Raw genomic sequence first — 15,887 nt, 5'->3', positions numbered from 1 at the left:
TGAAATTCATCCTGTTATCTGCACACTAAAAACGAATCCAAATCGGATGACACTCGGCCGTCAAAAATGCTTAAAGGGTACGCCCAACTTGCGGCCCAAACTTCATTTGTCTAATTTATCAAAGAACAAAGTGACGTTGCAATTTTCGGAATGTTTAAGGTTTACAACTCCCTTGCAGACCCATGGATTTCCATGGTTACAGACTACAACCGAACCCTGCGTAGTCAGATCCTACAATCATGTCGCATTCCATCTTCCTCCTATAGAGGGGGGAGACCGAGGAAATGGGGTAGGACTACAAGCCCCATAGGTGTTGGATGTAGTCTGCAAACACGGAGACACATAGGTCTGCACAGGAGCTGTGAACACTAAACGGCAGATTTTTTTAAATCAAATCTATTTGCAAATTTTAATCAAAATACACTGGAGCCAAGATGGCCATAAACTATAACATGTCACACGATATAAATTCATTGATCCCTACCTGCCCACACCCTCACGGGTACTAAAGGGTTCTTAGTGTACGTTTCTGACCACAGGGCCAAGTACTAATTTTCTGGCAAGAATGGTAAAAAGTCTGATCCTGTAAATTCTACCTATTGTTTTGTATGCAGCACATTTTTTTGCAATTTTAAGCATAACCCGTCACCTTGGCATCCATTGCGAGGCGGCCATTTTGGAATGTCCAAAATTAACTATAAACAGGAGGCGGTCATGAGCGGTCATTGATCATATACTGGTCTGTACAGAGTCCTAGTCAGATGTGTATGGACAGATATACGCCTTCCTATAGGTCTAGTACAACCTGACTACCCCACCGTGCAGATGACAGGTAGCTACTCCCATAATGCTCTGCAAAGCTGATGACAGACATAACCCTTCATTGGAGGGCACTAAACCTGGCTACATAATGCAGAATGTCCTACTGCACACACCAGGGCACAGGGGGCTCTTCCCCTATACCCAGCACATATTCCCATCTACTGTATATGAACACAGGCTATTCCCAGACCCCTGCAATAGTCCAGTCTATAGCAGCCGTTTGCATTGGTCTGCAGAATATTAACCCTTCCTCTGGTTCTCAAGTAATATCCAGTCTGCAGTGTTCTCACATCGCCCGGGCACCTGTGGACTTCAATTTTTCAACATGACCTTTGGCTTGGCATTGAGTGGCAGAATCGCTCGGAAATCTTTAACCATTTCTCGTAGAGGGTCCATGTACGGGTTTACGTTCTCCTCCATCCATTCTTCCACCGTGTCTGGGAAATAGATGGAATCGAGCTGGGATCGAAGGGCCCCGATGTGAGATTCCCAATCTTCAAGGGCTCTGGAAGATAATGGAGGGCAACGTAATACCTGGCACTGAAGATAGAGGGACTGAGGCTTTTCACCAGGGGTCACGCTGCTCTTTCTGGTCACCCTGCCTACACGTAGGATAGGTTAATACGTGATCGGGGTCTAGGGGGGGTCAACACCTGGGACCACCACCGATCAGCTGTTTGAAGAGATCGCTGCCCTTTGCTTCCTGTACTGATGATACAACAGCAGCTCAGTCCCATTCATGCAAGCTACAATATGGTCACAATGTACTATACTGTAGTAGTATTCAGTGAAGAGGCCGCAGCGCTCATCCAAACACTTTGGCCTGGTGTCAGCTCCACTGATCACATATTGGTGACTTATCCTAAGGATATATATAAGTCGTGGGGTCACAAAAGTTGTTTTTTTTTTGTTTTTTTTTAGAAATAGCGCCACTCTTGTCTATGGACTATGTATGTTATTACAACTGTTATCATAGGGACACAGGGTCTTGGAGAAACCAGGCCAGACACAGGTAAGAAAGTGAAAGGTGATACCGGACTACTGTACCTATGATAACCCACCATGTTTATAGGGAGTCTTGTCAAGGAGTTCTCCAGGGTTACTAAACTGGAGATCAGTGGGGTACAAACCGATCCCCTTCATTATTTAATAGCCACAACTCCATCAATGTCTGCTCCCACTTACTTGAATGGGATGAAGCTGCTGTGCGCTGCAATGCCAGGCCTCACCACTACTAAAAGTATGGCGCTGTCCTTGGTAATGGACAGGCCACTTGAAGGAGAGCCACTCTATACTCACTTTATGAGTTTAGCACCGAACATCTCCATTTTATACGGATTGCCAAATCGGTGTGCCCTGTGATACCCCGAGAACCAGCCGCTGACACTGAGCAAGAAAACAAGAGTGTTACCGAAGAGAGTAAAAATGGCTCCTACCAATAATACATATAAGATACATAAGATATAACCATGTGGCCCTATAAGAAACCCATGTATGGGGCCCCACCATGCCGTAATTGGCAGGTTCATAAGTCTGGATTACTATGGTCTCCTCTCTCATGACCTACCGCACCTGGACAGTTATACCCATTAGTGGTGTAACTACCGGGGTAGCGGCTGCCACAGGGCCCAGGACATCGGGGGGCCCGGCGACAGCCGCTACTGCTGTGTTTTTTTTTTCTTTTTTTAATAGGCCGTTACCAGCTGGAGTCACTCCAACCGGTAACAGGCCCTATTTACTTACCAATCCTGGAAGGGGCCGGGATCGGTAAGTGATACCATGGGCCCCACAAGCACCATCATTATACTCGAGTATAATGATCGGAGGCCCCGGAAAGGTAAAGAAACATAATAAACGTGTTACTTACCTTTCCACGCTCCGGGCAGGCCTAGTTGCGTGACGTCCCTGACATCACATGACCTGGGCCTGCGTCCCGGGTCATTTGACGTGAGTACGTAATTAAAGAAGGCCGACACCACCAAAGACTGCAGCGGAGTGCGAGATAGGTGAGTAACAGTGTATTTTTTTATTGTTTGTATCCCCCTGGGTCTCCAATTATTATACTCTGGGGTCTGAAAAGATATATAGAGTATAATAATTGTTCATTATGGGGCATAATATTGTGTGCAGGGGCCACTATGGGGCATAATACTGTGTGCAGGGGCCACAATGGGGCATAATACTGTGTGCAGGGGCCACTATGGGGATAATACTGTGTACAGGGGCCACAATGGGGCATAACACTGTGTGCAGGGGTCACTATGGGGCATAATATTGTGTGCAGGGGCCACTATGGGGATAATATTGTGTGCAGGGGCCACTATGGGGATAATACTGTGTGCAGGGGCCGCTATGCAGCATAATAGAGCGCGCAGGAATGCAGTGGGGGGGGGGGGGGGTGTCGGTCGGTCGAGGTTTTTGGTGTCGGACAGGAAGGGGGTCCCCATATCAAAAGTTCGCCACGGGGATCCGCCATTCCTAGTTACGCCACTGATACCCATGCATTAAAAACAGGAGGTCACATGATCAGCACTGTGCCCTAATTCCTTAAAATAAAGTATGTGAACCCCAGTAGGTGTCTTTAGGGGGTACCTCATTATCTTGGACAGGACCACTATGTTGGTAGATGACTGGCATTACCCGCACTGTACTGGCCCTGTGATGGGCACGGTCACCCGGGCACACTAGAGGTCCTATAGCAGTCACATGGTTCGGTGCTGGTCCTTCCCCTCTTACCCTTCTTCCTCTGTGATTGCACGGACCGTTGCTTTCAGTTCATCATGGACCTTTTTCACCATGGTATAAATTTGGGCTCCAGGAAACGCCCCGGTCCCTTCACTGAGAGGAAAAACATCACCAGACTGTCAGGTTACTATAATAAACCTCATTAGGGTTAAGTTCACATGGTGGAATTTTTATAGCAAGTCTTCTGGAGATACACACAATGGCCTGGAGCAGACCCTACTGACTTGTATGGGAGAGTGTGCTAGTTATGATCAGCGACCTGTGCAGAAGGTCACTGCATTGGGTATTGTGGGCATAGAATGGCAGTGAAATCCCGTATTTTAAGTGTCTTATCTACATATACATGAGAGCTGTGACCATCAGTGTGCCAATAAGTGAGGTAACTGCTGCAAAAAAAAAATCTCTTACAGAATCAGGAAGTCTCAGCATATTGTTTAGCTTAGTGGGCAGAGTCAGATTTGCACATTTTTTAGGAATTTAAAAAAAAATACAGTTAATGACATGGATTTTTTTTTTTAATATTCTTTAAAAAAATATGTTTAATAAAAAACGTAGGTCATCTTCTGGCAATCTTTTCCCTGAGCTGCAATACCAGACACAGCCATTGGACAGGAGGAGCACTGTTTGGGTGGAAAAAAACTACCCATTTATTAATGACATTTTGCTCACCAAATATTCTTCCGCACATCGACATTGTTGAATCCCAGGATGTTAGAAATGTCTTTTTTGGCCTCCTCGGTGAATTGTCCTGTGTGGAAGATGATAAGTGACAATGCTGCAAATAAGACGCATCTCAAAGACATCGGCGGACGCACTTACCGTCCTTGAGAGTCTTCAGACACACGGCCAGGGAAGGGATGCCTACCGGCAGGAGCTCGCACAGTACTGAGTAATGATCATACCTGTAGGGACAGACAAGACGCGGTGACGTCACCGGAACAGCGGTGATATAACACCTTCAGCTCAGCTATACTGCCATTATAACTCATACGCCACCATGACTGTCAGCAATCCATTATACTGGCTAGTAAGTGTACAATGCATTGGCAGGGTAGAGCGCCAAGCAGTATAGAGACTCCAGGACAGTATGGTATTAACATTGGCTGATGCCTCCAGAGCTGCGCTCAGTATTTACACTATAGCAGATGTAATAGCCCAGGGCTCCGCAGCTGCTCTGACACTCTGAGACCCAAAATATGATGCCAATTACCTGCCGCCCTCCGTTATTAATACACCATGCTGCTGAGACTGAAATCTTAGATAATGGGAGGTAAATACTGCCCTCTGTCTGCGAGTTTGGGAATTGCAGTTGATAATAAATTTATAGACAATACAAGGGGTTGCGAGGCTGGAAGATACCTTTAAAACCCCTCCAAAAAAAAACGCAAAACTCCATAGACCTTTAACCGTTTGTGGGATTAGGTAAGAAGTGCAGAGTCCCCTTTAAGACATATTATATGTTTGGGATGACCTGGGGTCTATAGTCAGGGCCTGTGGGGGTTTATTGGACAACATGCCCTCTCTCACTGAAACCTATGAAGGTCTTATGGGCATGCAGGCCAAAGGGGCACTTATAGGTGTAACTGGGGCCCCAATTTGTAATGGGTTCCCAGCGACCATGTCTCATGTATAATAGTGCCTTGTGATGTGGTAGAGGGGCTCCGGTGACTACTTCATGGCCCCTCACCAAACAGAGGCAATGCTGTTCTACCAGTCATACTTATTTTAGGATTTCAACCCATTTTGAGCAATTCATCGGGAATTTAGCCCTTGCCAGATTAACCCTTCAAAGGTCCACCCCCCAGGACCCCCACCAACCAGCTGTTTCATCAGTCACATGGTACAGCTCAGTCCTACTCAAGTGAAAGGGACGGCGCTCAACCCCTACAGATCAAATATTGATGAGCTATCCTTAGAGCCTTAACCTCCAGCTGCCAGAAAACCCCTTTAAGCCCAACCATCACAAATATTCTCGCACACACACGTTCTGACCTCTGCCACCCCGTCAGTGCGATGCCTCTGTAGTGGATCTTAGGGAACTTGTTCATCTGGTTGATGACTTTCTTCCACTCCTGGTGGTTCTTCATGTGCAGCTGCATTGGCGTCCACTTCTGGGCCACGTCGGACGCCCCTTTAAAAGCACTTGCAAACCATATATTTGTAAATCCGCTTTTCTGATATTTAGAAATAAAGGACTCTGAGAATGGAAACACAAGAAAGTAGTATCAATGATAGATAGATAGATAGATAGATAGATAGATAGATAGATAGGAGATAGATAGATAGATAGATAGATAGATAGATAGATAGATAGATAGATAGTTGGACCTGCCATCTAGGACAACCATACAAAGACATAGCACACATTCTGCAGAATCGTGCCCTGAGATTATATACCGTATATATCGACAATAGGGGGCAACATTCTAGCACATATACAATCCATCATTGCAATTTTCATCTGCATTTGGGCAATAAGGACCCCAGGTCAATGCTCAGCAGCCACCCATAGACATTACATGGACAGTATACAGTTAGTGGGACGCCACTACTCTCTGTAGGAAGAATAGGACATCTTGTTCACCATATTCTTATCTTCAGTCATGCACCTACAGAAAATCCTGCCAATTCCTTAATAAATCACGATGCTGTACATTTCTTACCTGTTTGTACCATATTAAAGTTGCCGGAGTAGAGCCACAGAACTGGAGACACGTACTTCGTGACGCCGGAGGCTGCAAGAGATCATGTAACATCATAGTACATGGTGAATATTAGTGTCTTGTTATACAAGAATCATCTCCATAGGTTCATATAGGCAGGACTTGCTGACAGTCTAATGTCTATGGGGGTCTCCCGACTGACCCAGACAGCAGAGGTCAGTGAAATCTTATGTGCAAGGCCTGCCTAGACAACATTAGACTAAGCTCCATTCACTAGCTCTTTGGCATCTTGTAGGTCTTTATTCCCCTTCTAATGGAGTATGACCACTTTATAGGACAAGTCACTGCCTCCTGAAATACTCTGTGCCGCTGCGGACCCTCCTTCCATTATGAGCCCCATTCTACTTCTCCCTGACTAATACAGCCCTGTCCTTAGCGACATAATGATAAAATTGGACAGGTCACTGCCTCCTACAAAATCAGCACACTCATACTCAAATACTCTGTGCTGCTGGGGAACCTCCTTCCATTATCTATGACCTTCCTAATTCCACTTACATCATGACTCTATCCCTGACCAATCCCTTAGTAACATAATACAAACGGAGAAGTCACTGCCTCCCAAATGTCAAGCACCTCATCCTCCGCTGCTGTAATCCCTGACATAATCTGATTGGCTACAGTATGTTATAGCCCCACCCACTTCCCCTTCTGATTGGCCACTCACCCTGTATGCTCTCTACGCTCAGCTTTCTCAGCATGTCATCCCACATGAGTTGGGTCTTTCCTGGAAACTTTGTATGGAGGAAGTTGACCACGTTCTTCACGTGACCGAGGAACATCTTGCCCAGATCTCCTTTGTTACTGTTCAGCCACGACTTGGAATCTTGTCCCTCCCCCAGGTGATAAACCTAAAATTATGATGAATTCTAATGGCTGGTCTACAATGTCAGCATTAAGACACATCATTGTACATTGTGTACTCTGTTTTTACTTCATAAACCTCAGATTTCAGATTCGAGTTAGTTGGAATCTGTCAGCAATGTGCTGATGGACTCACCCCTACAAATTTAAGGAACGCCCATGTGTATTAGATTTCGTGCCATCAAAGGTGAGCCCAAATTTGCCACAGTTTTACGGCATATCTTGTGAATACTGCAAAAATATCCATGATCAGAATAACCCTTTATGCAATAAATAAGGCAGCGGGGAGAGGAGGGGGATGCAGCTGCAGTCTATCCAACTGTGTTTAAGACGGCATGAGGGATACGAGGGAATGGGAAAGAGGCCCGGATGCTTCAAGGCATCTAATTGGCTCAATTAGTGCACACTTTACGGCACTGTTGTAATAGCAGGTGAACTGCATCTTACTAGGCGAAATGTTCTTACCTCATCGCATCCAATATGGACCCAATTGCTTGTTGGATGCTTTTCCAGAACCTGGGTGAGGATCATTTTGACTAGTGGCATAGTTTCAGCATGGTGGGGGTTCAGGCTATTTGGGTAGCGGTCCACCTCTCTGAGACTTCTGTACTTGTCATGCTTCAGGACAAACTATATAGAATGAAACATGTATTATGGGTAATGTGCAATATAGCACCAGGCAGTGAATGTAAGCCATTATACTAATTCAATTGGAAGTGCCACATGGGCGGTCCTATACCCATGTGGACCTATACTAGGTCTCTGAGGGCAGGAGCTACATGAGCTCGCAAGAGAAAGTGACTGACCCCAGTTACTGCGCACGTAGATTCAGATTTGGCTGCAAAGGGGTAGTCCACAAGGGGTGGCCAGGACTCCATGATCAGTGGGAGTCCCACTGACCCTGAGAATGAAGAGACTGCAGCATTGGTTTAGGGCTGCACCCCATTCACGGTTTACCTTGCACAATGGTTCTTCTCGCCCCCTGCTGTACAGACAACAGTAGTGCGGCTCCAATTAAGTGAACTGAGCTGGCTGCTGATCCCTACATAGCGGGGAGCGCCATTGCATAGAGAAGACTTACCTCCATGTGCCCAAACGTCTGCACAAGCGGCACCACTTCTAGGTTGTTTATCTCTGCGAGGTGCAGAATTTTCTTAAGGTCGCTCTCACTGCAAATAGCCAAGAAGATCACAGAGCTCAGAGTCCAGCAGGGCCCCGCTCTGGGTATAGGGATTGTTATAAGGTGTATTATACTCCCCTTACCTGTACGCATATGGAGACTTCAGGATGGCTAGCTCTCCACTATATGGAAACATATCCTCATATTCAATGAGCAAGCCATTGGCCCCAAGCTTAGAGAGAAGTGGAAATATCTAAGGAGAGAAAAGTCTTCTGGTTACAAGGGTAACCTTTGCAAAGAGGTTCTGCAGCTTCTCTGGGAGCTGGAAGTTGTTAGTGGATAGGAGCGGCATGGCGGTTCTCTGGGACCATCGCTATATAGGGGAAGGGGCTGCTGTGCGGCTCCTTTTATATGAATATAAGTGGTGCTGGACATTCTCCAGTACCTGGAGGCTGCTAGAACAGCTGATCTGTGCGGGGTCTGGGTGTCAGACCCCCCCCCCTCCTGTGGATAGGTCATCAGTATCAAATTCAGTTTGGGGCTGGAAAACTACTTTCAATAGACATGTCACCTTCTGCAGAACCTCCTAATCATCATATCACCTTGTCATAGACATTGTTGCTGCTGCAGAACCTCTTAGAATGCACCTCAGCTGCTGCAGGACTTTATCATTTAAAACTGGAGCAAAGGTTTCCTGTGAGGTTGGACCTGAGTGAGAGTCATTGAAATCTCCACCTTTGTCCTTTTCACTAGTTTTCTGTTTCCTCCGGTCACTATATACACCTATTGATTATTAACCAGAAGCCATGTTTACAATGAATAATCTATACATATTGTTGTCACGGATGATTAATCCTAATATACTCCAGGGGGATTCTGCTCCGATTTATGGGGAGGAAACAAGGAGTAAAAGAGTATCCCTGGTGGTCAAGAGGTTAATAGGAGCATCCCTGGTTATTTGGGAAGGTAAAAGGGCTAATGATAACGGCCCTGGTGTCCGAGAGGAGTGAAGGGTTAGTGATGTTCTGCGAAGGTATCCAGTAAGTCTCTCAGTTTACACAGGTAGTAAACAATCCCAGTAAGGGTGTGTCGGTGAGATGACAAATTACCATGTACTAGTTGTCAGGCTGTAATGCTGCCGCTCCTCATCCTGACTCTGAACCACCCTCCATATAACACAATCCTACAACTCTGCTCTAGTCAAAGTCATGACATTTGCACTGACTAGCAGAGAATACCATCAGTGCTGGTTCAAATCCTGCCAAGAACAACATCTGCAAAGAATTTGTATGTACTCCCCGTGTTTGTGTGGGTTTCCTCCGGGTACTCTGGTTTCCTCCCACACTCCAAAGACATAGAGAATGTAGATTGTGATCCCTATATGGGACAATTCAACAATAGATTAAGGTGACAGTAACCTATCTGCAGGGCTGGGGTGATATACTGGTTCTGTATGGCTGAGATCACCAGCACTATGTTCCTACAGGGGCAGACAACATGGACCTGCATCTGTCCCTCTCGTTACAAACAATAGAGTCAGAGAGGGGGTAACGCTGTCCTCTCCGATGCCATATCCTGCAATAATAAGACAATTGTCCCCTTACCTGCTCATAGTAGGACACTTTTGGAGGCGCTCCCTTCAGATCGAGGTGGACTAGTTTCATCTCCATGTGACTAAAATCTTTAGATGCCACCTTTCCTGCAGCCATCTTCACCTTTGGCCGCACTGCCATATCCTCCTCACGTGGCGGCTCAGGTGGAAGATCATTTATGACCGTGTCTACCAGATCGTCTGTTTTCTCGCCCCAAAAAAAGTTATCTTTTTTTTGTACTGTCTCGAATTCTTCTACTTGAAGATGACTGGAGAGAAAAAAATTACTAAGAGTAAGAGATAGATAGGAGATACATAGATAGATGATAGATAGATAGATAGATAGATAGATAGATAGATAGATAGATAGGATATAGATAGATAGATAGATAGATAGGAGATAGATAGATAGATAGATAGATAGATAGGATATAGATAGATAGATAGGATATAGATAGATAGATAGATAGATAGATAGATAGGATATAGATAGATAGATAGATAGATAGATAGATAGATAGATAGATAGGAGATAGATAGATAGATAGATAGATAGATAGATAGATTATAGATAGATAGATAGATAGATAGATAGATAGATAGATAGGATATAGATAGATAGATAGATAGATAGATAGATAGATAGATAGATAGATAGGAGATAGATAGATAGATAGATAGGATATAGATAGATAGATAGATAGATAGATAGGATATAGATAGATAGATAGATAGGATATAGATAGATAGATAGATAGGATATAGATAGATAGATAGATAGATAGGAGATAGATAGATAGATAGATAGATAGATAGATAGATAGATAGATAGATAGGAGATAGATAGATAGATAGGATATAGATAGATAGATAGGATATAGATAGATAGATAGATAGATAGATAGATAGATAGATAGATAGATAGATAGATAGATAGATAGATAGGGGCTAGAACCCTAAACCCAAAGCAACTTCACTTCACCTGCCCCGGCCCGCCCCGCACAATGTGGCCAGCAAAGCACACAATAGGGGCTGTGGCTCATGAAAGGGCCTTACACCAAATTTGCACCAGAATATCATCCCTCCATGCCGGAAAACTGGCTCAAAAGGATTGATAAATCTCCCCGGTTAGGTCTAGTGTAATAGGAAGTAATATTTTCTATGGATGGAAACCGGAGCAAACATGGATACACCAGAGGAACCTTGTACATGTGGTCCTGCTCCGATTTTAATCCAGGACTCAAATCTTGCAACACATCAGCGCCAACCACAGAGCAGCAGATAGGCTATAACGGCAAAGAGCGCAGGATGTGTCCTGTACAACAGTAAGGAACGCTTATTATAACTTGTGTAAACCAATTGTGACTCCACCTAATCCAAAACCAGACTGTCCGGAATTACTAATCTGACATCAATGGTCTAAATGATAGACAAGATGACCCGACCTTTGTAGACATGGATGACTACGTATTAGGAAAGGGTTAATGACATATGATGGGGCATTTATATGGGTGTAGGATGATTGTAGGGCCCATCGTCCAGGAAACAATCCGGTAATTTGGCCGCTTTGCCGCTCCTTAGAATAGAAGTGTAGCAGAGAGTCTTATAGTATTTATTGCCTACATACCAGAGGTTTTACCTTGACCAACCTATACAGTTGCAAAACCGATACAGCAATCTGAATTTATGCTGCACCTCTGTACAACCCCCATATTTAGGAGGGGTCACAAACCGTCACCGTATGAGAAGCAAGAACATTTCCATCTGGAATCAGGATTTTTATCTTGTTACGTAAATAAATTAGGGCAGAAGATTAGGAAAACATGGATTTTTTTCTTCCATAAACAGCGCCACATTTGTCCACAGGTTGTGCTTGGTATTGCAGCTCAGTGACATTTACTGCAATGGAGCTGGTTGCCAAAAAACGGAGAACAGGAGTGTAAATGTTTATAGAAGGAAGCAGCCATGTTTTGGACAAACCTTCCTTCATTATTTGCCCTTGTGTTTGGGATCCGTGGTGCATGTATTCAGGAAAATGAGCGTCACAGTCCCATAGGATACTATGGAAATAAGGGTAAGGGTTAGAAATAACTCAGCACGTCCCGCCTGTATATGAATGACCTCACCTGATCTGCCCTGTCAGATGCTTCCGACTACTATAGTGTTGTACAAATTTGCCATGTGTGACCTGGAAGTCACCTGACACTACGTGTGACCTTTCCCATTCATTCTACATTGCTGGTGACATGTCAATTTTGTTTGCACCGCCATATGACAGGCGATAGGTGTCTGATCCTTGGGGGTCTCACTAGATGATGAGAACAGGGTCCATGCGCGCCACTCGAATGGCGTAATAGATAGAAAGATTGAACAGGGCAACACTTCGATAAACTGCGGGACACAGGAACCCATAGCCAATGGCGGGAGGACTGCCATCAGGAATTTCAGGGCTCCATACAGGAAAATTTTGCAGGGTAGGCAAGTCCTGGCCAGGTGAATATAAAATGAGGTGGTTGGAAGGTAAGGGGCTAGGGGGCTGCCTAGGGTGGGCATGACTGGGAACGCCATGTGGCTACATGACTGGAGAGGGAAGGCGGACAGCTGGTTACTTCATATGACTGGGGTGGGGGCTCAGAAGATCAGAGGCACGGAAGATAGCACTGCCTGCCTCACTAATGCCCACTGACACCACAAAGTCCACTAGGTCCCCTTTATGGAGCATTGTGACTGGGCCCCTGACATGTGCTGACCCGATGTCGGCCCTAAATGGAGGCCCCAGGGGTGGCGCTGCAGGGGATTTGAACATTTGCTGCCTGGTACCAGCTACCGGTTGGTACCATCATGGGGCACCCTGGTTCAGCCATCACGTGACATGCCTGTAGACACAACCACTTACCTGATCCCATGCATATACTTTATCAACGCCAGCGCCATAATGACCAGGACGATATAGCGCAGGTAATGGATTCTGTTATGGGAAGACATCTCTATGGAGAGAAGAGACAATACAAACAGAAGTACAAAACGGAAAACCAAAGACGCTACAGCAATCTGATACAGGGAGACGGGTATATCAAGTACGGCATTATATACATTGGGGCGTGGTCGCCATCTTGGTCCATATTACATTACTTATTCATCCATGGATGACACAGCATGTCTGTACACCCAAGCTTCCCATCATCCCCGTTCCCTGTTGGTGCCCCCCACATAGTAAGCCTGCCTGCTTTTTTGCCACAGAATCCCTCCTTGACGATATGCTGCAGGCCAACTGCTAATTTTGCCAATAAAGGGTTAATGTTCACCTTTCTGACAGTGGCAGGCTGTGTATCATAAATCTTCTCCCTCCAGTGCACCAGATGGCAGGGGGAATACATTTATGATGCACAGACTGATGGCCGTCATAGAACTCTATCCAGCCCTAGAGTGGAGAGGGTGACCTGTGGGCCACTTTGGACCTGGTCCCAGGTCACAGCTGTGACCCCTATAGTACTGTGCCCCCATGACATAGTGTTGTCTAGTGCTATATAGATTTTATGACCTCTGCATCAGTGTTAGGTGTCCTATTATGTAGGTTTACTATTATGATGTGAGTAGATTTAGGAATGTTGGGAGTTATCCTCCTGCACGAACTGAGCTGGAAGCAAATATTAAATAAACTAGACTAATGCCGTCAATATAAGATAGCCGCTGGCAGAACAGTCATCTCACACAGCCTCCGCAATGCAAATACATACTTGGCTCGGCCAATGTGTACTGAATGGGGAGAAAGTCGCTGCAAGACACCTCTGGGTGCAGCTCATCTCCCTGAGAGCACAAGGTCGGGCACCTGAAACCTAAATGCCAAATCCTTACCAGGGAGGTGCCTGTACTATTAGATGGTTGGGTGATTTTACTGAAGTGGGGTACAACACCAATCCTACTAATATTATAAGTGTGAAAGTTTGTGTGTTTGGATGTTTGTGAGTTTGGATGTTTGTTCCTCAATCACGCTAAAACGCCTGGACGGATTTGCGTGCAATTTTCCACAAATATAGTTTTCCCTAAGGATTGAGTCACAGGCTACTTTTGGTGCCACTAAACAACATGGCTTCCTAGCAGGAGACTCACAAAAGCAGGACTCCTAGCCCCAGCTATAGACACACACACACTGCCTGGCATTTCCTGCCTCAACCTGCCTGCACACTCCTTACTGTCACCTCAGGAGTAGCCCTCACTCTACTCACTCACATTTAACACATCACATTGTCTGTATCACTACATACACAATATAACACATCACATTGTCTGTATCACTACATACACAATATAACACATCACATTGTCTGTATCACTACATACACAATATAACACATCACATTGTCTGTATCACTACATACACAATATAACACATCACATTTGCTATCCCACCAAACTTTTTAAAGCACTTTTACAGTTTCGCACTTCTGTGTCCACCCAATTCTCAAATCACCGCAGACGAAGTCGCGGGTACAAGCTAGTATACCATAAAGAAGAGGTAGCTATCTGTAGGTTTACCTGAACATCTGTGACTGCCGATCTAGAATATAATGCCAGAAAGTCAGAAGCAGATGTCGTATGTGTAGGTGAAGCTGGCCACCGCGTAATGGTGGTCACCCCACTGTCACTATAACAACATAACGTCTATTTGAAAGGCACAAGGGGAATGCCATATGGCGGCCATAAACATTACACCATCAGGTGATGCTACCAAAATTGGCAGCTTTGCTGACTTTTATCCAACATGACTCCAGCCAATGTAAGTATAATGGTGGGAGATGTCAGGGACAGTCAGATATATTAAACTGTCAATGGATCCTGCAAATTACAGCACGCCATACAGCATACCCCCAGCAGAGACACAGACATAGGTTTCTCAATGCTCAGAGACAATAGGGTAGCATTATGAATACAGCATAAAACGACACCATAAACTGCACCAAATGTATCACCGTGGTGCACGCTATGTCACACATTTACTGCATCTTCCTAGATATGTTCGAGATGTGTATGAAAAATCCCATCATTGCATAATGTCTATCCTGTAGAGGGATAGGTGACTGACAACTTATGGTAGGGGTCAGCCAAATTTTATTTCCCTGGCGTAGTCAGAAAACAATCACTCAAGTCATTTAGATCACAGTCGTGTCTATTGGTGGAATGACCGACGACGTTAGCGAAGAGTTAAAATTTATATATATATATATATATATATACACACACACTATACTAGGAATAGAATGGGTCCATGACATAAAAAGATGGCAGACCACATAGACTAAATCCGTTATTAGAGTAGATGACAATAGTCAAGTACACACAGACATTCTTACAGGCAGTGTGCTGACAGATGTGCGGATGGCCTCACCTGATCACTCCATAGATTGCCGTGCAGGCGGTTCGACCTGAAAGTGGAGACGTCGTGTTGCAGAGACTTCGCTGTCAGCTCGCTGGCATCTAACAGACCAGGAAGTCCACGACAAAACTTGTATTTCCTGCTCTACAGAAATGTCACAGACTGTGCCTCCAATTATACGCTTTACCACTGGATGATAAAACCGCGTTTGTCACCAGAACGACAGCCTAACAGTAGTGCGTAAATGTTAGCACACAAGGCGAGCAGCGTCCGCTGAGACTGTTATAGTGGCGCTGCGTGGGTTAATGCTCCCTGAGTCAGCGTAATGTGTGACTTTCACAGGGATCACTGACCCACGTGAGGACTGAGAAACCATGATGCTTTGATCTGCAGCTACTTGTATGGAAAAGCAATGGGGAAGTGACAACCTGCAGCCGGGGACCGTGAAAACCGAAGTACTGGCACACACTGGAGTTACACAAGGTGTGCAAGTATTACCCCCCTACTGCCCCACCCGAAAATAACACACAAACCACATGTGGTCAGTCCAAAGCTGCCTGACCGTTACTGTCTACCAATGCAATCCTGATATTTCCCCACAATTCCACCCCCCATTGTGTATTCTCACAGGACCCTTCATCAGACCCC

At 45.2% G+C, this 15,887-nt stretch overlaps 1 protein-coding gene across 1 annotated transcript; it reads right to left on the bottom strand.

The window, feature by feature from the left end:
- LOC142217400 (hexosaminidase D-like) lies at positions 1 to 15,513 on the bottom strand. Its single transcript, XM_075285628.1, has 14 exons — positions 15,252 to 15,513; positions 12,762 to 12,852; positions 9,879 to 10,134; positions 8,418 to 8,527; positions 8,236 to 8,323; positions 7,620 to 7,784; positions 6,958 to 7,141; positions 6,231 to 6,302; positions 5,560 to 5,764; positions 4,387 to 4,469; positions 4,237 to 4,315; positions 3,559 to 3,660; positions 2,122 to 2,208; positions 1 to 1,327 (listed from the first exon to the last, which is right to left on the bottom strand). The coding sequence occupies exons 2-14, from the start codon at positions 12,848 to 12,850 to the stop codon at positions 1,135 to 1,137; spliced, it is 1,713 nt and encodes a 570-aa protein (XP_075141729.1). The 5' UTR covers positions 12,851 to 12,852; positions 15,252 to 15,513; the 3' UTR covers positions 1 to 1,134.
- Positions 15,514 to 15,887: the final 374 nt, after the last annotated feature.

Source organism: Leptodactylus fuscus, chromosome 8 (genome assembly GCF_031893055.1).
Source record: "Leptodactylus fuscus isolate aLepFus1 chromosome 8, aLepFus1.hap2, whole genome shotgun sequence".
NCBI classification, from domain to species: Eukaryota; Metazoa; Chordata; class Amphibia; order Anura; family Leptodactylidae; genus Leptodactylus; species Leptodactylus fuscus.
Note: the sequence above shows the minus strand (reverse complement) of the source record. Positions and strands in the feature narration are given on the sequence as shown.

Bases quoted from the DNA above. Each gene is read 5' to 3' on its own strand.
- LOC142217400 (XM_075285628.1), bottom strand. From the start codon at position 12,850: ATGTCTTCCCATAACAGAATCCATTACCTGCGCTATATCGTCCTGGTC. The intron at 6,303-6,957 runs GTGAGTGGCCAA...GATCTCTTGCAG, and splicing joins GAGCGTAGAGAGCATACAGG to CCTCCGGCGTCACGAAGTAC. The intron at 4,470-5,559 runs GTCAGAACGTGT...CTGTCCCTACAG, and splicing joins GCACTGACGGGGTGGCAGAG to GTATGATCATTACTCAGTAC.